Consider the following 22279-nt stretch of genomic DNA (forward strand, 5'->3'; position numbering starts at 1 on the left):
GTGTTCTTTTTCCCTATTGTATGAGGATGCCTTCTTAGATTGGCAGAGCTGGCAGCAGTATGAGAGGAGAGGTACAAGAAGGGTTTGTAATGAGACTGCCAGAGATGAGAGCTGAAAGATAACAGTTAATTCCACTCAGCTCTGCTGTGCTCCAGCACGTCATCACACCGCAGTGAGGAGAGCAGACTGTTTGAAAATGCTTTTGTGTGACTGTGTTCTTCATTTCCCAGTGTGTTGCTGCCAGCTTATGATTGGACAGCATCACAAAGAGGAAGAAGTACACGCCTCCAGTGAAATCTCTCTGATTATGTACATAAATTAACTGTTTAAGTACCAAATACTTTGATTGTTAATATTTCTGCAATGGGGAAGTGAATTTTCTTTTTTTTAGAAAAGTGTTTTATTGTGCTTTTTAGCCACTAGTACATCGCGTGTCCAGATGAACATCAAAAATTTGATGAAAGATCCTCTTTAAGCACATAGTGTTAAGCCACAATAAGTATTTCAACGTGAAAAACTGCACAAAATGTTTAACATTTTGCTTTTCAAAAAAACTACAGAAAAATCGAAATACAAGGACCACACAGTAAGTGGCAGTGATTTTGTGCTAGCTTGGACCAAATATATAAATTTGACATCAACATTGATGCTGAATTTATTTATTTTTTTACATATGTTCGTGGTTACTTTAATTTAACAAAATGTAATAAAATTTCACCTAAGTTCAGTCTGTAATCTTCATTCATTCATTTCAGGGACAATCTGTAGCCTGATCTAAGTTTCAAATTTTGCATTTATGGGAGTTTCTCTTCCAGTAATGCAGGCTGGATGTTAGCTCTATGTGTACCTTCTGCCCAAAGTACTGCTGTTTTCATTAACTCACTTACCGGCATTGCTCTACCGTATACCCAATTTCTCTTCATGTGCTATCCTCCCTATCTGTATCCTGTTTTCTCTCCTCTTCACAAGATTGCACTCACATTCTTCCGTGTCCATTCTCTGGAAATCTGTGTAAAACCCTACATTTGTGCTGATGCAGCTACAGTACAGACCAAAAGTTTGGACACACCTTCTCATTTAAAGATTTTTCTGTATTTTCATGACTATGAAAATTGTAAATTCACACTGAAGGCATCAAAACTATGAATTAACACATTTGGAATTATATACTTAACAAAAAAGTGTGAAACAACTGAAAATATGTCTTATATTCTAGATTCTTCAAAGTAGCCACCTTTTGCTTTGATGACTGCTTTGCACACTCTTGGCATTCTCTTGATGAGCTTCAAGAGGTAGTACCTGGGGAATGGTTTTCACCACACAGGTGTGCCCTGTCAGGTTTAATAAGTGGGATTTCTTGCCTTATAAATGGTGTTGGGACCATCAGTTGTGTTGAGCAGAAGTCTGATAAATATACAGCTGATAGTCCTACTGAATAGACTGTTAGAATTTGTATTATGGCAAGAAAAAAGCAGCTAAGTAAAGAAAAACGAGTGGCCATCATTACTTTAAGAAATGAATGTCAGTCAGTCTGAAAAATTGGGAAAACTTTGAAAGTGTCCCCAAGTGCAGTGGCAAAAACCATCAAGCGCTACAAAGAAACTGGCTCACAGGAGGACCACCCCAGGAAAGGAAGACCAAGAGTCACCTCTGCTTCTGAGGATACGTTTATCCAAGTCACCAGCCTCAGAAATCGCAGGTTAACAGCAGCTCAGATTAGAGACCAGGTCAATGCCACACAGAGTTCTAGCAACAGACACATCTCTACAACAACTGTTAAGAGGAGACTTTGTGCAGCAGGCCTTCATGGTAAAATAGCTGATAGGAAACCACTGCTAAGGGCAGGCAACAAGCAGAAGAGACTTGTTTGGGCTAAAGAACACAAGGAATGGACATTAGACCAGTGGAAATCTGTGCTTTGGTCTGATGAGTCCAAATTTGAGATCTTTGGTTCCAACCACCGTGTCTTTGTGCAACGCAGAAAAGGTGAACGGATGGACTCTACATGCCTGGTTCCCACCGTGAAGCATGGAGGAGGAGATGTGATGGTGTAGGTGTGATTTGCTGGTGACACTGATGGGGATTTATTTAAAATTGAAGGCATACTGAACCAGCATGGCTACTACAGCATCTTGCAGCGGCATGCTATTCCAGCCAGTTTGCATTTAGTTGGACCATCATTTATTTTTCAACAGGACAATGACCCCAAACACACCTCCAGGCTGTGTAAGGGCTATTTGACCAAGAAGGAGAGTGATGGGGTGCTACGCCAGATGACCTGGCCTCCACAGTCTCCAGACCTGAACCCAATCGAGATGGCTTGGGGTGAGCTGGACAGCAGAGTGAAGGCAAAAGGGCCAACAAGTGCTAAGCATCTCTGGGAACTTCTTAAAGATTGTTGGAAGACCATTCCCGGTGACTACCTCCTGAAGCTCATCAAGAGAATGCCAAAAGTGTGCAAAGCAGTCATCAAAGCAAAAGATGGCTACTTTGAAGAACCTAGAATATAAGACATATTTTCAGTTGTTTCACACTTTTTTGTTAAGTATATAAGTCCACATGTGTTAATTCATAGTTTTGATGCCTTCAGTGTGAATTTACAATTTTCATAGTCATGAAAATACACAAAAATCTTTAAATGAGGTGTGTCCAAACTTTTGGTCTGTACTATAGGTCTACACCAGCTTTAGATAATTTCCTTTCCCTTTATCACTGTGGCACATTCTGCAAGACACATCCATGGTACATCACCACATACCTTAAACCAGATACTCTAAATGCAAAAGGCTTGTTCTAATATTGGTTTCCATCCAGTAATTAGCGAATCACCACCCATACTCAGCCTTATGTTAGAGCTCTTTACATAATATATTAGGTTAGGCAATATACTGAAGACAAATGAAGCTGAAACAAGGAACACCACTGACGTAATTTGACTTCTTAGTATATTTCTAAAAATACAGTCCGATCGCATGACTTTTATGGCAACAACTATCTGTCAATAACAACATAATCATTGTCAGGCCATTTGCAAAGGTTTATTACCATCTGTCACCATTTTAATAATCAACATAAAAAATGCTAAAGATACCCATATACATTAGATAACCATCAGGAAAACTCTGGTTCTGCCCCCAGTGTTATCTCTGAGATCCCCCAATCTTTTCACTCTCTTGGCTTGGCTGCACATTTATATGTTCTGAATAGTGTAAAAGGTATAAGCAGCTGCCAAACTCCTTTGGCAACAGCTTATCTTATTGGAGAACATAGGAATGAGTTATGAAATTCAACATGTATGATCATTTCATCATCTTTTAAGGGAAGATCAGGAGGTAATTATATAAATTAGAGCTCTAATATCTAACATGCTCTTTTCACGCACAACCATAAAATTGACCTTCCAGCTGTTTTTCATTAGTATCACTTACTTTTCCAGCCGTTTCTTAACCCTGGTCCAACTTTTTTTGAGATGTGTCGCAGCCATGAATTTCTAAATGAGTTAATTTTCTCAAATGAAATGGAAAAAGGTCTAAAGTTCACCTTCTCATATATGTTCTTTGCTTTGGCTAAGAGATTTCCAAAATCTCTGCATACTTGTTTTCTTTATATTTTACACAGCGTCCCAACTTTTTTTGCAATTGGAGTTGTATTTTGGGATAATGCTTTCGAAGGCACAGAGCAAATAAATAGTTTCCTGAGTTTTTGGTCTGCCGTTGCAACGTTCATCCTGGAACAAATATTTGTTGTAACACTGTAATTTCACCCAAGAGTTTGTGTCATTGAGCACACTGTTGACCATCCACCGTACATATCTCAACTCCACAAATGATTCTTTTGAAGTCCAATGTATATAGTGAGAGGATTGTATTCTACCAAAATTATGAATGACATATGGAGTTTAAGGTGTAAAGTCATAAATATATGAGGGATTTGTGACACTAATAGAGATAGAGCATTGAGTACAAAAGTTGACCAAACCTACTGATTTGGTGGGACTGGCTGGCCATCTAATGTTTATGGTAGGCTCCAGAAGAGAACGTTTGACCAGTAGAGATGAGAAAATCTTTTTAAGCTCGAATTCGCTGGCTTTTCCCCAAAAATTTGATATGCAGTGAAAACATTTGTGTGAATCCTAATATGGGAAGGCTTGCTATTGTTTGGAAATTACACTTGAAGGAAAGAGAGAACTTCGCTGACCATAGTAGGCCCACATAGAGCTTACACCATAGTAAGCATGGGCATTAATGTGCTGTCCTGGAAAATCAACCAAACCAAGATGTTTGCTATCTTATGTTTTTTTCCAAGTAAGTACTGAATAGAAGTGGACTAGGAAACATCTGATCAGAACATACTCCACATCAGTGCTGCCATAGGCTGCCTAATATTAATGTGTTTTCAAGATGGTGGTATGATACTCACTTATTGTTTTCAGATTTTTTACAGAAAATATTGCATTACATACAATTTCAATGAAACAAGTAAAGAAAAAACAAAAACACAGGAGCGTGAAAACACAAGTTAGTTAAAGGCATCCACACCTGATGCCCGGTGCCCAAATAACTCAGGAGTCACTGTCTCCACCTTTGGACAAACTGAACATGAAGAGGAAGTCGTGTTACAGTTGATCCCTGGCTTCCTTTTCATGTTCAGTTTGTCCGAAGGCAGAGGCAGTGACACCAGCGCTAATTGAGCACTGGTATCACAACACCGGGGAGAGTAAGTGCTTATTTATTATTTTTTATTACATTTAGTTTAAGAAGGGGTTGTCCTAGTAGTGGACAACTCCTTTAAAGCTAGCATCACACTGAGGTTTATTTAGGATTTATTAAAACACCCAAAAAAAATTTCACACACTTTTTGAATACACGTCCTACTCATTTCAATGGAAAATCCACTTTATTGTTTATTCAACAAGATTTTGGGAAGTTTTATTTATTATTCAATGGCGTCACTTTTTTGAGGCAGATTTCTTGTGGAATCCGATCTAAACTTGATGATATCAAGTCAAAAGGCTGCAAAGCACCACGTAGAAAAAAAAAGCTTCAATAAGCACCTTCAGGGACATTCCAAAAGCAAACGTATTACATACATATATATATATATATATATATATATATATATACATACATACATATACTGTATATATATATATATATATATATATATATATATATACAGTACAGACCAAAAGTTTGGACACACCTTCTCATTTAAAGATTTTCTGTACTTTCATGACTATGAAAATTGTACATTCGCACTGAAGGCATCAAAACTATGAATTAACACATGTGGAATTATATACTTAACAAAAAAGTGTGAAACAACTGAAATTATGTCTTATATTCTAGGTTCTTCAAAGTAGCCACCTTTTGCTTTGATGACTGCTTAACACACTCTTGGCATTCTCTTGATGAGCTTCATGAGGTAGTCACCGGAAATGGTCTTCCAACAATCTTGAAGGAGTTCCCAGAGATGCTTAGCACTTGTTGGCCCTTTTGCCTTCACTCTGCGGTCCAGCTCACCCCAAGCCATCTCGATTGGGTTCAGGTCTGGTGACTGTGGAGGCCAGGTCACCTGGCATAGCACCCCATCACTCTCCTTCTTGGTCAAATAGCCCTTACACAGCCTGGGGGTGTGTTTGAGGTCATTGTCCTGTTGAAAAATAAATGATGGTCCAACTAAACGCAAACCGGATGGAATAGCATGCCGCTGCAAGATGCTGTGGTAGCCATGCTGGCTCAGTATGCCTTCAATTTTGAATAAATCCCCAACATCACCAGCAAAGCACCCCCACACCATCACACCTCCTCCTCCATGCTTCACGGTGGGAACCAGGCATGTAGAGTCCATCGTTCACATTTTCTGCGTCGCACAAAGACACGGTGGTTGGAAACAAAGGTCTCAAATTTGGATTCATCAGACCAAAGCACAGATTTCCACTGGTCTAATGTCTATTCCTTGTGTTCTTTAGCCCAAACAAGTCTCTTCTGCTTGTTGCCTGCCCTTAGCAGTGGTTTCCTATCAGCTATTTTACCATGAAGGCCTGCTGCACAAAGTCTCCTCTTCAGAGTTGTTGTAGAGATGTGTCTGCTGCTAGAACTCTATGGGGTCTCTAATCTGAGCTGCTGTTAATCTGCGATTTCTGAGGGTGGTGACTCTGATAAACTTATCCTCAGAAGCAGAGGTGACTCTTGGTCTTCCTTTCCTGGGGAGGTCCTCATGTGAGCCAGTTTCTTTGTAGCGCTTGATGGTTTTTGCCACTGCACTTGGGGACACTTTCAAAGTTTTTCCAATTTTTCGGACTGACTGACCTTCATTTCTTAAAGTAATGATGGCCACTCGTTTTTCTTTACTTAGCTGCTTTTTTCTTGCCATAATACAAATTCTAACAGTCTATTCAGTAGGACTATCAGCTGTGTATCCACCAGACTTCTGCTCAGCACAACTGATGGTCCCAACCCCATTTATAAGGCAAGAAATCCCACTTATTAAACCTGACAGGGCACACCTGTGAAGTGAAAACCATTCCCGTTGACTACCTCTTGAAGCTCATCAAGAGAATGCCAAGAGTGTGCAGAGAAGTCATCAAAGCAAAAGGTGGCTACATTGAAGAATCTAGAATATAAGACATAATTTCAGTTGTTTCAATATAATTCCACATGTGTTAATTCACAGTTTTGATGCCTTCAGTGTGAATGTACAATTTTCATAGTCATGAAAATACAGAAAAATCTTTAAATGAGAAGGTGTGTCCAAACTTTTGGTCTGTACTGTATATATATATATATATATGTATATGATTAATATATATATATATATATGTATATGTATATGATTAATGTTGAAAAAGTGGTCAGATTTTACAATCTCCAAAAAACTGGATCTCGCTAGTAAATGTTCTTCTTAACTAATGAGATTCTATAGAAGATAATATCTCCATATAATTAAAAAAAAATCCTCATGCTCACTTCCACCTTACTTGTCAGGTCCCGCCGCCTCTTCAGATCACCACTGCGCACACCGAAATCCCCCGAGATGACTTTGCGCATGGTGTCATGACGTGCACATGCACAGAACACTCCGGGGTCTCTTCAGGGTCAGAAGTCCTAACCCAGAGTGAGAGGTCCAGGGATTTCAGCACGAGTGGCGACGATCTGAAGACGCAGTAAAGAACCAGATGGGAGATAGTAACAAGCGGAAGAGCCGGTAAGGTGAGTATAAGGATTTTTTTTCTGTTTTTTTGGCATCTACGTAAGGAACATTAAATTTGAGAATAAATTTTCTACTAATCAAATTTCCCAGCAAATCAAATTTGAATTTTGCTTGATACACTCATCTTTCGTACTAATGATACAAAAAGTTGGGGTAGACAAGGACTCGGATTAGTGAATAACTGTTCTTCTGTTGAGCCGGACAAATATGTTCATGACAAGTGCACTATAACAGACTGAATATTTTTGGCATACAGTATATATCATATTATGTAGCTTTAGCTTTACAATAGTTCTTCTTGGGGGGGTCACATAAATATGCAGTATTGTAGACGGCAGCTCTCCACTCCCAGAACAACAGTCACGCATTTATAAGTCATAAATTACCACTATTAATGGTTTTCATTTAATAATTAAATTTAAGACAATTACTCCAAGTGGATAAGTATTAAATGCTCGTACCTGAAAATATCCTGATCCTCTATCCAGTCTGCTCAGTGATCTGAAGAAACAAACCTATGCTGCCATAAAGCAGAGGAGAGGCGAGTCAAAGTTTAACCAACTTATCAGATAACTTAATAAAGAATGGAAAGAGTGACAGGGTATTACACAACTTATTACAGTCCCTTCACATTTGTCATGTTATATGACCACAGTTCACTGCAGAGCTCAGATGTGACAGGGTAGTGAATGGGACTTTTACATTCACAAGCATAAAACACAATGATAACATACTTTGCTAAAGCCCAATATTTACCAGATACCTTTCTGGTTGCAGTTATATTGGAGTTTTCACATATTGACTTTAATTAGAAAAGAAAAGAATTGAAAACCCTCTTGTATAATCCATAGCTTTTATGATATGACATTACAAAATTCCATGTTTTTGTGCAAATATGATTTATTTTGCTCTCAGCTTAATTTTCAATTTCAGTTTTGCCATGTAGAGTTGGACAGAGTAGCAGAGCGAAATACCTATACAGAAAAGAAATACCATAAATATATTAATAAAAATTGAATACAAAACTAATACCAAGCACGATATATATCACAAAAAAAGGTATTCAAAGAGAAGATAATAAGAAATATATCACTTTATTAATAATTATAAAAACATGATTCCACAAAAAGATATTTTATAGTAAAATATACACATACAGGAAACAATTGATGACACAAGAAGAATTTATGATTAAAAAATGGTAACATAAAATAAGATTAAAAAAATATGTAAGAATGTGTAGCAGGGGACAAGGAATCGAAAAAAAAGATATATACAGTATATCTTAAAAATAATATATAAATAAATACAAAATGATGCACCAATATAACCCCTATAACTAAGTAATGCGGGACATCAAAAAGATGTGTAAAAAATAATATAGAAAAAGGGATAAATATCCAGTGGTAAAAAAAAATATAAAGAAATAAATGTGTACACAACAATGAAAAATGAATTAATCAGGAAAATTGTGCAATTCATGAGTAAAAATTAAAACCCATACAAGATAGTTATAGTGCACATATTTTAACCAGAAAAATTAAACAATTAATAATAAGACCATATCATAAGGTGATAAAAATTAATAGACAAACGTAGTGGCTATAGTGTACAATTAAATGACTATGTGATCAACCAGCATAAATCCGAAGGTGCAGTTAATACAAGTGTATATACAGTGGGGCAAAAAAGTATTTAGTCAGTCAGCAATAGTGCAAGTTCCACCACTTAAAAAGATGAGAGGCGTCTGTAATTTACATCATAGGTAGACCTCAACTATGGGAGACAAACTGAGAAACAAAAATCCAGAAAATCACATTGTCTGTTTTTTTATCATTTTATTTGCATATTATGGTGGAAAATAAGTATTTGGTCAGAAACAAAATTTCATCTCAATACTTTGTAATACATCCTTTGTTGGCAATGACAGAGGTCAAACGTTTTCTGTAAGTCTTCACAAGGTTGCCACACACTGTTGTTGGTATGTTGGCCCATTCCTCCATGCAGATCTCCTCTAGAGCAGTGATGTTTTTGGCTTTTCGCTTGGCAACACGGACTTTCAACTCCCTCCAAAGGTTTTCTATAGGGTTGAGATCTGGAGACTGGCTAGGCCACTCCAGGACCTTGAAATGCTTCTTACGAAGCCACTCCTTCGTTGCCCTGGCGGTGTTCTTTGGATCATTGTCATGTTGAAAGACCCAGCCACGTTTCATCTTCAATGCCCTTGCTGATGGAAGGAGGTTTGCACTCAAAATCTCACGATACATGGCCCCATTCATTCTTTCATGTACCCGAATCAGTCGTCCTGGCCCCTTTGCAGAGAAACAGCCCCAAAGCATGATGTTTCCACCACCATGCTTTACAGTAGGTATGGTGTTTGATGGATGCAACTCAGTATTCTTTTTCCTCCAAACACGACAAGTTGTGTTTCTACCAAACAGTTCCAGTTTGGTTTCATCAGACCATAGGACATTCTCCCAAAACTCCTCTGGATCATCCAAATGCTCTCTAGCAAACTTCAGACAGGCCCGGACATGTACTGGCTTAAGCAGTGGGACACGTCTGGCACTGCAGGATCTGAGTCCATGGTGGCGTAGTGTGTTACTTATGGTAGGCCTTGTTACATTGGTCCCAGCTCTCTGCAGTTCATTCACTAGGTCCCCCCGCGTGGTTCTGGGATTTTTGCTCACCGTTCTTGTGATCATTCTGACCCCACGGGGTGGGATTTTGTGTGGAGCCCCAGATCGAGGGAGATTATCAGTGGTCTTGAATGTCTTCCATTTTCTAATTATTGCTCCCACTGTTGTTTTCTTCACTCCAAGCTGGTTGGCTATTGCAGATTCAGTCTTCCCAGCCTGGTGCAGGGCTACAATCTTGTTTCTGGTGTCCTTTGACAGCTCTTTGGTCTTCACCATAGTGGAGTTTGGAGTCAGACTGTTTGAGGGTGTGCACAGGTGTCTTTTTATACTGATAACAAGTTTAAACAGGTGCCATTACTACAGGTAATGAGTGGAGGAAAGAGGAGAGTCTTAAAGAAGAAGTTACAGGTCTGTGAGAGCTAGAAATCTTGATTGTTTGTTTCTGACCAAATACTTATTTTCCACCATAATATGCAAATAAAATGATAAAAAAACAGACAATGTGATTTTCTGGATTTTTGTTTCTCAGTTTGTCTCCCATAGTTGAGGTCTACCTATGATGTAAATTACAGACGCCTCTCATCTTTTTAAGTGGTGGAACTTGCACTATTGCTGACTGACTAAATACTTTTTTGCCCCACTGTAAATAGTACCAACCAGTCTGAGACTCCACTGTCCCCTGCACACACCACTCCAACACGTGTTTCGCTACCGCTGACAAAGTCACCGCACGAACGCTGCCGGAAAAAGCCAAAGACTGCCGAGTGTTAGAATCTGTTTAGTTTGTTACTATCTGCCATTTTCTTGTGGAGTTCTGGCTGCTGGTCTTTTTCCTCCTGTGCTGGGTTTGTCTTGGGTCAGGTGTTTGTTTCACTCTTTATTAACCAGCACCTGCCTCCCAGTCCTTGCTGGACAACAGAGTTAATCTGCTTGAGCTCTAGCTTGGTGCTTTGCTTTGTGTTCTGTGTGTGTTATTTGTGCAGTGCTGGTACCTCTGGTTCTGCTAGCCTTAGTTTCTGTTTTCTATTGGTGTCTGCAGCCTTCTCTGTGTTTTCTACTAGGAGGTAATCCGTTTTTTTGGACCCAGCCCTTAGTTCTTTTAGGGTACCCCTTCCCCTTATCTATAGGTCTTCGCTTGAGATTAACCTAGGATCGTCTTTGGGTCTATACGCAAGGAATGGGTCGCCCACTCCATCGTAGGGTTTCAGCCTAGTCATAGTGCAGGATCAGTTTCCCCCTTCTACCTTAGTCCTGTGTTGCAGATCCATAACAGTTTGTCCAGCCAGAAAGAAGTATAAAAAAAAAAAAAAAAAAAAAAAACCCTCCCGGATTTCTGCAACATGAACAGCTCTCAAGATCTTGCTCAGCGTCTGCAAGGGTTAACGTTGGAAGTTGCCAGCTTACAGCAGCATGTGAGTTATTGCCCTGGAATCCGCTCTGAAGAACCTAAGGTGGGTTTGCCTGAATATTTTTCTGGTAAACAGCAGGAATTTTTTTCATTTAAAAATGCATGTTTACTTTATTTTTGGCTTAGAACCAGGTCTTTAGGGGCTGAATTACAGCGTGTGGGGATTATTATGTCGTTATTGCGAGGTGAGCCCCAAGTTTGGGCATTTTCATTGCGTCCGGATGACCCTTGTTTGATATCTGTAGAAGCGGCTTTTTTTGCTATGCGGGTATTATATGATGATCCTGATCAAGTCACTACAGCCGAGGCAGAACTCAGGTGGCTGAAACAGGGTTCTGGCGACGGTGAGAGATATTGTACCCAGTCCAGGCGATGGTCTGAAGAGGTCAGCTGGAATGATCCAGCACTCAAGAGTCAGTTTTTAGCAGGTTTGAATGACAGGGTTAAAGATTTGCTCATTGCATATCCTGCACCTGCTACACTTGAGATTGCTATGCAATTAGCTATCCGGGTGGATAGAAGATTAAAAAGTAGACAGAATGAGGAGAAGGTTTCAATTTTGCTGGAGAGCCCCATTGACTGTGGGGAGCCGATGCAACTTGTGGCTATGTCCTCTCGTTCCCAGGAAAGGCAGAGAAGATTCTCTGAGGGGCTATGTCTTTATTGTGGTAAGGCTGACCATGTTATTAAGCAATGTGAAGGACGCATAGGCAAGGAAAAGAGGAAAAAAAAAGGTCAATCAGAATAACCCTCCTTTTCGCATTGCATTTTTACGGTCGGCAGGGGTTTCTTTTTCTGGTAGTTCCACCTGTCGTGGTCATTCGATTGATTTTCAAGTGATGGTGGACTGTGGTTCTGCACTTAATTTGATTGCTCAACAATTTCTAGACAAGCATAGGATTGATTCTGTAACTTTATCATGCCCCTTTCCTGTAGTGGCGATTTATAACACTCCTCTAGAGCATGGGTGCGTTTCTCAAAAGGTCACCGGGTTTCCACTCACTGTGAATATGGAACACCAGGAATCTTTAGATTTGTTTGTACTTAATAAATTGCCTTTTCCAGTTGTCCTGGGTTTACCCTGGTTAAAAATGCACAATCCTGTATTGGACTGGTCGTCAAGTACGATAAGATCCTGGAGTCAGGAGTGTTATGGGAAATGTTGTGATGTACACATTGCTGCTGTTGTGAAAAAAAGAGCTACCTGAAGCTATTCAGGAATTCTGGAAAGTATTTTCAGAAGTGGAGTCACAAGCTCTCCCACCTCATAGAGATTACGATTGCGCTATTGAGTTTGTCCAAGGTGCTACTCTCCCTAAGAGTCATTTATTTAATCTGACGATTCCCGATAGGTAGGCCTTAAAGGAATACCTGCAGACTAGTCTTGCTGCAGGTCATATAAGACCCTCTAAGTCCTCTGTGGCAGTGGGGTTCTTTTTTGTAAAAAAAAAAAAAAAGATGGGGGTCTTAGGCAATGTCTGGATTTCAGGGAGATTAATAAGATCACTGTGCACAATCCTTACCCTTGCCGCTAATTCCGGATTTGTTTAACCAAGTGGTTCTGTAAGATCAATCTCCGTGGGGCATATAATTTGCTGCAGGTTAAAGAAGGCGATGAATGGAAGACAGCCTTTAATACCCCCGGAAGGTCATTTTGAGTGTCTCGTAATGCCTTTCAGCCTTACAAATGCTCTGGCATTCTTTCAAAATGTAATTAATGACATCCTGAAGCCGTTGATCGGTAGGAGTGTGATTGTTTATTTGGATGATATTTTGATCTATTCGCCGATCTGGAGTCGCATTGGCAGAGAGTCCGTGAGGTTCTGCAGATTCTGAGAGAAAACACACTCTTTGCTAAACTGGAGAAATGCGAGTTTGCGGTACAGAAAATTAGTTGTTGGGGTACTTTGTTTCCAGTGATGGTTTTGATCCAGACAGATGAGACTAAGCCCTTTCTGGTAGAGGTGGACGCCTCATCATTAGGAGTGGGGGCTGTTCTGTCCCAGGAGGGGCAGGATGGGGTGCATCCCTGTGCTTTCATTTCTAAAAAAATTCAGAGGGGGAGCTCAACTATGAGTTGGGAACCGAGAATTGCTGGCTATTAAGCTTCTGTTTGAGCATTGGTGACATTTTTTGGAGGGCACTAGACATCCTATTCAAGTCTTTACTGATCATAAGAACCTGATCTACCTGGATGCTGCTAAACATTTGAATGCCCATCAAGCTAGGAAGGCATTGCTTTTTGCCCGGTTCCATTTCTCTGTGACATATATCCCTGGGACAAAAAATGTTAAAACTGATGCTTTGTCTCGAAATTTCTCCCCAGCAGTTAATACTGAAAAGGAAGAATCTATTCTGCAGAGAGGGGTAGTGGTGGCAGCATTAGGTTCTGAGTTGGAAAATAGCATTCTTAAAGCCCAGGATGCCGCACCAACTAATGCTCCGTATGGGAAAATATTTATGCCTAAAGCCGTGAGGACAGCTTTGTTTAAGGAATGTCATGAGTCTTGTTTGGCGGGTCATCCAGGGATTGCTGAAACAAGAAAGTTGATCAGTCAGAGTTTCTGGTGGCCGGGGTGGCTAAGAGAAATTGTCAAGTGGGTGCGTCAGTGTACCGTGTGCACTTGGTCTAAGGCTTCTCATGCTTCGGCAGCAGGGTTGCTTTGCCCGTTAGAGGTTCTTAGTTCTCCGTGGACGTATCTTGCAATGGATTTTATCACCGACCCGCTGGTCTCTGAGGGTTTTTCTGTTGTCTGGGTCGTTGTGGACCAGTTTAGTAAGATGTGTCATCTGGTATCGTTCAATAAATTACCCTGTGCTATGACACTTGCCAGGGCACTTGTGAAAGATATTGTCAGACTCCATGGTGTTCCCACGGACATTGTCTCCGATAGGGGACCAGTTTGTGGCTCACTTATGGCGTGCATTTTGTGACAGACTTAAGGTTCATTTGTCATTTTCGTTGGGCTATCATCCGCAGTCCAGTGGACAGACCGAGAGGAAGAACCAGGACATTGAGCAGTTTTTGAGATGTTTTGTAGGGGACAATCAGGAGTTGTGGTCGGAATATCTACCATTAGCTGAGTTTGCTCTCAATAATCATACGTCTTCTTCAGCTGGGTGTTCTCCTTTCTTTTGTTGTACTGGGAAGAATCCATCTTTCGGTCCTTTTTCTAGGATTGGGGCGGCGATGCCTGAGGAGGAGAGTTTTTATGGAAATTTGGAAAGGGTTTGCACCAGGGTGCGCCATAATCTTAAACAGACTAATAGGAGGTCTAAGAAATTTTTTGACAAGAGAAGAAGGGAGGCGAGGTTTGTTGTTGGGGACATGGTTTGGTTGTCCTCTAGGAATCTGCGTTTGAAGATCCCTTCTAAAAAGTTGGGGCTGAAGTTTGTAGGACCTTTCAAAGTGGTTCACATTGTCAATTCGGCAGTGGTGAGATTAGACATTCCTTCATCCTGGAAAATTAATTCAGTTTTTCATGTATCTTTGCTGAAGAAGGCTGACACGCCAGATAAGGTGGCTATGCCATCTGCTCCTCCAATTGATGAGGACTGCGAGTTTGAGATTTCACGCATTCTTGATTCCAGGTGGCATAGAGGAGGGTTACAGTATCTTGTGTCCTGGAAGGGTTTCGGTCCCGAGGACAATTCCTGGGTGAAAGCTGTAGACGTCTCAGCCTCAAGGTTAATTAAGGCTTTTCACAGGAGATTTCCAAATAAAGCCCGGCCTAGAGGATCCGGGGGATCCTAGTTAAAGGGGAGGTACTGTTAGAATCTGTTTAGTTTGTTACTATCCGCCATTTTCTTGTGGAGTTCTGGCTGCTGGTCTTTTTCCTCTGGTGCTGGGTTTGTCTTGGGTCAGGTGTTTGTTTCACTCATTATTAATCAACACCTGCCTCCCAGTCCTTGCTGGACAACAGTGTTAATCTGCTTGAGCTCTAGCTTTGTGCTTTGCTTTGTGTTCTGTGTGTGTTATTTGTGTAGTACTGGTACCTCTGGTTCTACTAGCCTTAGTTTCTGTTTTCTATTGGTTTCTGCAGCCTTCTACTAGGAGGTAACCCATTTTTGTCCCCAGTCCTTAGTTCTTTTAGGGTACCCCTTCCCCTTATGTATAGGTCTTCGCTTGAGATTAACCTAGGATCGTCGGTGGGTCTATTCACAAGGAATGGGTCGCCCACTCCATCGTAGGGTTTCAGCCTAGTCATAGTGCAGGGTCAGTTTTCCCCTTCTACCTTAGCCCTGTGTTTCAGATCCGTAACACCGAGTGCAGTGAATACCGCCGGAAGGTAATGAGCGGCCCCGGAAGCAGATGCCATATCTGTAAAGTCCAAGTTCGGGGTTCGGACGCAAGTTCGCATCATCTCTGGCCGCGAACTCGTACTTTACCAAAAAACTCAGGCGAACCCGCCGATCCTGAACATCGGGGGGTTCACCCCTCACTATCCATGGCCCCTTCCTAGGCTATTAATATCAGCCCACAGCTGTCTGCCTTGCCTTTGCTGGTTACCAATTATAGGGAGACCCTACATCAATTATTTTTGGAGTCCCCCATATTAATAAAAAGTAAAGACTAAATATACATCTGTGAGCTGATATTAATAGTCTGGGACTCTCCATGGGTATTACCCCCTCCCAGGCTATAAACATCTGTCCCCAGCTGTCCGATGCCCTTTGCTGGTTAATAAAATGTCAGAGTATCCCACGCCATTTTTTTTTTCAAAAATAATTTAGTATGCAAATAAATACATGTACAGTAAGCTACACAAGCACTGTACTAATTGTACATGTGATTGTCATCTTTATATCTATCTATGCTGTGTGTTTATATCTATTCTACATATTCTATTCGGTCAGGTCACAATATGATTTTACTGTACATGGCAGATGAATTGACGACTTTTCTAAGGACATGGGGATCCCATTTTTTTTTTCTGAAAGGAATTAAAAAAACCATGCACACTAAACTACACACAGAGCACTGATTATATATCTGATTCAGATTTATAGCTATCTATAGCTTGTATCTATCTATTTACTTAATCTGTCTCTCTGTGTATAAATTCATGTTAAAACAGTATTGCAATCGGATCCCAATTGGATCTAAAATGGATACTATGTGTTAAAATCGGATTGTAAGTTTAGTATAAGAACAGCGAGCACTCACCATCTTCTCTTGTCCAAACTTTATTATGGCATATTGACAATAGCAGGTATGGTCAGGGAAGAATGTGCTAACAGAAGACGACGGCCGTTTCACGCTCCTGCGCTTCCACGGGTCTTGTGGACCTGTGGAAGCGCAGGAGCGTGAAACGGCCGTCGTCTTCTGTTAGCACATTCTTCCCTGACCGTACCTGCTATTGTCAATATGCTATAATAAAGTTTGGACAAGAGAAGATGGTGAGTGCTCGCTGTTCTTATACTAAATTTTCATGCACGTTTGGAGTTTTCCAGGCTGGAGCACCGCACATCAGATAAGGGCAATATTGCGCTAAAAGGACATTAAGCGAGCGGGTATAGGTGATTTAACCAGCTGTTGGTGCTGCTTTTTTGTTTTTTTGCTTTTAAAATCGGATTGTACTCGCATGAAAATTGCATGACACTTGTCCCATTTATCTGGACTGGAATCGGACCTTTTTATCACGGTGATGGGTATAAGCCCTATGGGTGTTTTCTGGGAACAAGCAACAGTGGATGCTGTTGAGTGAAAATGCAAGTATGCCATTGTAGTGCCTATATATGGTGCCCGGCTTGTATTTCTTGAAATATGCACCTTGTAATTAAGTGGGCTCTCCTCACTACATTAATGAAGTGGATGCTATCTAAACTTTTGGCACAGTGTGGGACTCAGGAAGAGGGTGCATTTCGATTTCAGAGAACAGATTTTTCTGGATTTCTTTTGGTGGGAGCCACGTCACTTTTCCAGAGCCATTATGCTACCAGTAGAGTGGAAGACCCGTATATTTCTGTTAAAGGATGACGGACCTGAGTAAGGACTTGTTTTTTTACAGATTAAGATGAAGCTACTTAGTAGCATTTTGGGTAACAGAAGATTTTGGATCAGTTCACATTTATTCTGTGCTCTATGGTGAGCACTTACATAGGTATTTCCATCTACAAAATACATGATTCAGATTAAACCCCAGAAGGGATCCATTCACTAATGAGGCAGCAGAGATACTTTGGACTGTGTGTGACTTCTGTTCTGTGGTATCCACCTTTTAAGAGGTATTTAAAACTGTCGTGGACTGCACTTTTATGCACGCCTAAAAAGATGGACACCGCCAGATCATAGGCCATATAGCATCCACAGTGTCTCCATCTGCCTCATCATCGGGAATCTTCCATCAGGTGCTCCATCTGAATCACGTATTTCAAAGATTTACACAAAAATCCTGACGTAGGCACTCCGCATAGAATACAGGATAAATGTAAGCCAAGCCTTACTGCGATCTTTGGGAGGCAGAATAAAAAATCAATAGCAGGTCAAGAATTGGTTTTATTTATTTTTTACACCTTTCACAGTGTAGTATAAGTGATTAGACGACTTCATTCTTCAGGTCGGTGCGATTACATTGATACCAGATTTATATATTTTTTTGTTTGGCTGCTGTCACAAACTAACTTTTTTTCATAAGAGCAAACTTTTATATCACCATAATTTGAGAGCTATAATTTTTTCCATATTTCGTCCGACAGAGTCATGTTGGGGCTTGTTTTTTGCGGGACGAGTTGACGTTTTTATTGGTACCATTTTTGGGCACATAATATTTTTTGATCACTCTCTATTCTGATTTATGGAAGGCAAAATTAACAAAAACCAACAATTCAGGAATTGCTTCCTGTTTTGTGGGGGAATTCCAAGTGTGGTAAAAGTGGTATAATCAAAGATATCTGAAGAATAAAGCTGCAATAACAATTCCACATTTATGTATTTTTTTATGTTTTGCCGCTTCTAGACTAAAACAATTTCATAGAAAAAATATTGTGTTCTGTATTCTTAGAGCTATAACATTTTTATTTTCCCGCTTTATGGCGGCTTGCTTTTTTGCAGGACGAGCTGGTGTTTTCAGCCATATAATTTTTATTTACTTTTTAGTTTAATCACATGTTATTCCACTTTTTTTCCAGCAGTATGATGAAAAAGCATAGTTTTTTGCGACTTTTTTTTTTTTTTATGGTGTTCACTGCAGTGGTGAACTAGTTTGACAGTGTTAGGCTGGGTTCACATTGCATTGGGTTCACATCCTGGCAGTCCGTCTAATGGACTACGTTACACCGCGGCATAAACGCGGTGTAACGTAGTCCGTTACGGCTGCCATTGACTGCAATGTCGGACGCATCGCTAGCGCACGCCCACAATGGGCGTGCGCTAGGGATGTGCCGTCATTGAGTGACGGACCCTGAGATGCGGGCTGCAGCGTTTCCGGGTCCGTCACTGCTAGCGCAGATAGAGATGCTTTATCTGCTCTAGCGGGATGTAAACGTCGGCACTTGCGTTAACAGCAGCCCATTAGCGTATGTGCTGAACGGGCTGCTGTTGACGCAGTGTGAACTTAACCTTATAGATTGGGTAGTTTCAGATGCAGCGATACAAAATGTGTGTACTTTTGCTTATACATAAAAATGCGTATTAATTGGTATATCTTTTTGTTCTTTATTGTTTTTAAAGAATTTTATCAATGTGCTTTACTTTTTTTTTACTTAGTCCCCATATGGAACTTTAACTTTTATCAGCCAAATCACTAGTCTCATGTATTGCAATGCAGATGTATTTCAATGCATGGGACCTGCGATATTACACAGGCAGATTACCTGTTACACCCTGCCTATGGCCGATTCTGACAGGCCACTGTACCTGGTACACCAGGAGGTCATTGTTTGACCAATAAGTGCCATGGCAATCATCTGCTCCCCATAATTTAATCGCGAGGGTGCTGATAGTGCTGAGAGAGGGAGTTCACAGAACTACAGAGGGGGTTTACAGACCCAGTCTGGTCCCCCCCTCTTGTGCTTCTGCTCACCGGGCCCCAGGGTGTAATAAAGTGCCGTTTGCTGTAGCGCACGCCTCAGTGCTGAGAACTTTCCGAGGGCTCCACGGACGTTTAACCTGAACAGCTGCGCACCTCTAGCTCCCACCGCCTTTTCTGGACATCTGGTCAGGTGACAGTGCCTACGTGATGACGTCATTGCATACGTGCCATCATGTGCGAGCGCAACTGGCCGTTGCCAGGACACTAGAAGCAGAGCTGTGCCACAGGGGATCACCAGTGAGGTAAGTATGAAAAACATTTTTTTTTCTTTATAAAATGAATTATATGGGTGAGGGGGACTGCAAGTGATGAAGTGAGTAGGGAAGGGGACTGCAAATGATGAATTGAGGGGGGAGACAGAGCAACCATCACCACAATGGAGGGGCCGATGGAGCATGATTAGTACACGAGCCACCTACTTCTGAATAAGGGACATGGATATTAGTGTCTCCTACTGCATAAGGCACCTAGACAAACGAAAACTCTTGACACTCCCATACACTGGAAATATCAGCTTGACCGAGCGTTCCTGCAAATGATAAATGGAGGGTGGGTGACAGGGGACAGCAATTGAATTGAAGGAGGGAAAGAAAATGATGAAATGAAGGTGGGGAGAGAAAATTATGAATTGAAGGTGGGGGATGGGGGAGAGCAAATAATGGTGAATTTTGAAGGAGAGGATGAGTAAATTATGATGTATTGAGACTGGGGGATGGGGGTCAGGAAATTATGATGAATTGAGTGTGGGGGACAGGAAATAATGAATTGAGGATGGGGCAGCAAACAATGATAAATTGAGGGAGGGGGAGAGTAAATGATGTATTGAATGTGGGGGACAGCAGTGGATAATGAATTGAGGGTAAAGGTGGAAGAGAGAGAAGACATGACATAATAAATGGGAGCAGAAGGGGCATGTAAATATAATTAATCAGGGGAGTGGGAGGCACATAGTGGGAGCGTTGAGGATGCACAAGTGTAAGTGGTATTGAATTGGGGGAAAGTACAGGTGCTAATTAATTTATATATTTATTACATGGGGATAGTGGCTATTTATACTTAGTGGGGGGGTACAGTGGTGGATTACAATTTATATTTGGAATGATGGGTTGCATAGTAACTAATTAGATTTTAATGGTGGGTGCACATCTTTATTCAGCTGTGTAGTGTATAGGAAAGGGAAAAAGTGGGGAATGTGCTATGGAAGTGGGGCTCTAGGTAACTATGTATTATTTTATGCAAAGACGAGTCCTGGCTGTAAGGTGATGGCGGTCTGCATTGGATGGAAAAGAAAAGCAAAGAGGAAGGACTTTAACTAGTGAGGGATGTCACTGGTGAGTCAGTCTGTCGTCTGATGCAATACACTGTATGTATACTCACTTCTATATATAATGTCAGTAGTGATCACCATTACCTGTACACGGACACTATATATTGTATACTATACACAGAGCTCCTGTGTATAATGTCACCGGTGATCACTGTATTACCTGTACACTGACAGTATATACAAAGCTTCTGTCTATAATGTCACCAGTGATCACTGTATTACCTGTACATTAACTATATACAGAGCTCCTGTGTATAATATCACTGGTGATCACTATTACCTGTACACTGACACTATATTTTCTATAGTATGTACAGAGCTCCTGTGTATAATGTCGCTGGTGATCACTGTATTACCTGTACACTATACACTATATACTGAGCTCCTGTGTATAATGTCACTGGTGATCACTGTATTACCTGTACATTATACACTATATACAGAGCTACTTTGTATAATGTCAGGTGACAGTGCCTACGTGATGACATCATTGCATACGTGCCATCATGTGCGAGCGCAACTGGTCATTGCCAGGACACTAGAAGCAGAGCTGTGCCACAGGGGATCACCAGTGAGGTAAGTATGAAAAACATTTTTTTTGTGATCACTGTATTACCTATACAGTATATACAGAGCTCCTGTGTATAATGTCACCAGTGATCACTGTATTACCTGTACATTATCCACTATATACAGACACTGGGGGCGATATACACTTATTTCTCAGCACAGTTAAAAAGTGGCGCTGAGGAATAAGTACCCTTAACTGCTGCCGTTAAAAGGCGTATCGGCGGTTAAGGGGTTAAAGTCATGACAGGTATAGTATGTCATGATGGGCAAACAGACACCTTCTCATGGCATACCAGTTATGGTTAGCTGTGGTTGTTTTATTTTGCACCTTGATCTGCTTATTTGTTTGCACTAGGTTAGTTCTCCTTTTGCGAGAGTTCCATACTGTAAAATTGATAAAACAGCTTTATTCTTTGGGTCAGCACAGCTACAGCAGTACATTTTTCTCATTTTTTTAATGTTTTGGCGCTTTTACAAAAACTTTTATAAACTTTTTTTCTTTTATAGAAAAAATAATTATTTTTGCATTGCTTTATTCTGAGAGCTAGCACTTTATTTTTCCATCGTTTTTTATGGGATAAGATGAAGTTTTCAGAGATATCATTTTTATTTACATTTGTCTTTTTGATAGAGTTTATTTAATTTTTTGTTAGGCAGCATGCTGATAAAGCATAGTTTTTGGCTCCTTTTTTATATACTTTTTTACTGTGTTCACAGAAGGGGGAGTGACAGTTTTATAGGTTGGTCTTTCCAGATGCAGAGACAGCAAAAATGTGCTTTTTTCATGATAATATTCATTTATGGGTAATATTTATATACACAGGTGCATCTCACAAAATTAGAATATCAAAAAGTTAATTTATTTCAGTTCTTCTAGACAAAAAGTGAAACTCGTATATTAGATAGTCATCACAAATAGAGTGATCTATTTCAAGTGTTTATTTCTGTTAATGTTGATGATTATGGCTTATAGCCAATGAAAACCCAAAAGTCATTATCTCAGTAAACTAGAATACTTTATAACACCAGCTTGAAAAAATGATTTTAACATCCGAAATGTTGGCCTACTGAAATGTATGTTCAGTAAATT

The 22279-nt window shown here is 40.5% G+C and overlaps 1 protein-coding gene across 4 annotated transcripts in view; it reads right to left on the reverse strand.

The window, feature by feature from the left end:
- Positions 1 to 7783, reverse strand: part of LOC143786049 (lipopolysaccharide-induced tumor necrosis factor-alpha factor homolog) — a 36933-nt gene extending 29150 nt beyond the window's left edge. Inside the window, exons 1-2 of one of the 4 annotated variants that reach the window (XM_077275226.1) lie at positions 7674 to 7748; positions 6980 to 7154 (exon numbers count right to left, since the gene is read on the reverse strand). Coding sequence is in view for 1 of the 4 variants with exons in the window: in XM_077275223.1 (XP_077131338.1) it covers positions 3429 to 3484 (56 nt within the window). In the remaining 3 variants the exon portion in view is untranslated. Of the gene's footprint in view, positions 1 to 3428; positions 3500 to 6968; positions 7155 to 7673 lie in introns of those variants that run through there. The other 3 variants (XM_077275225.1, XM_077275224.1, XM_077275223.1) reach the window with 3 other exon arrangements.
- Positions 7784 to 22279: the final 14496 nt, after the last annotated feature.

The sequence above is a fragment of the Ranitomeya variabilis genome, chromosome 7 (assembly GCF_051348905.1).
Source record: "Ranitomeya variabilis isolate aRanVar5 chromosome 7, aRanVar5.hap1, whole genome shotgun sequence".
Classification (NCBI taxonomy): Eukaryota; Metazoa; Chordata; class Amphibia; order Anura; family Dendrobatidae; genus Ranitomeya; species Ranitomeya variabilis.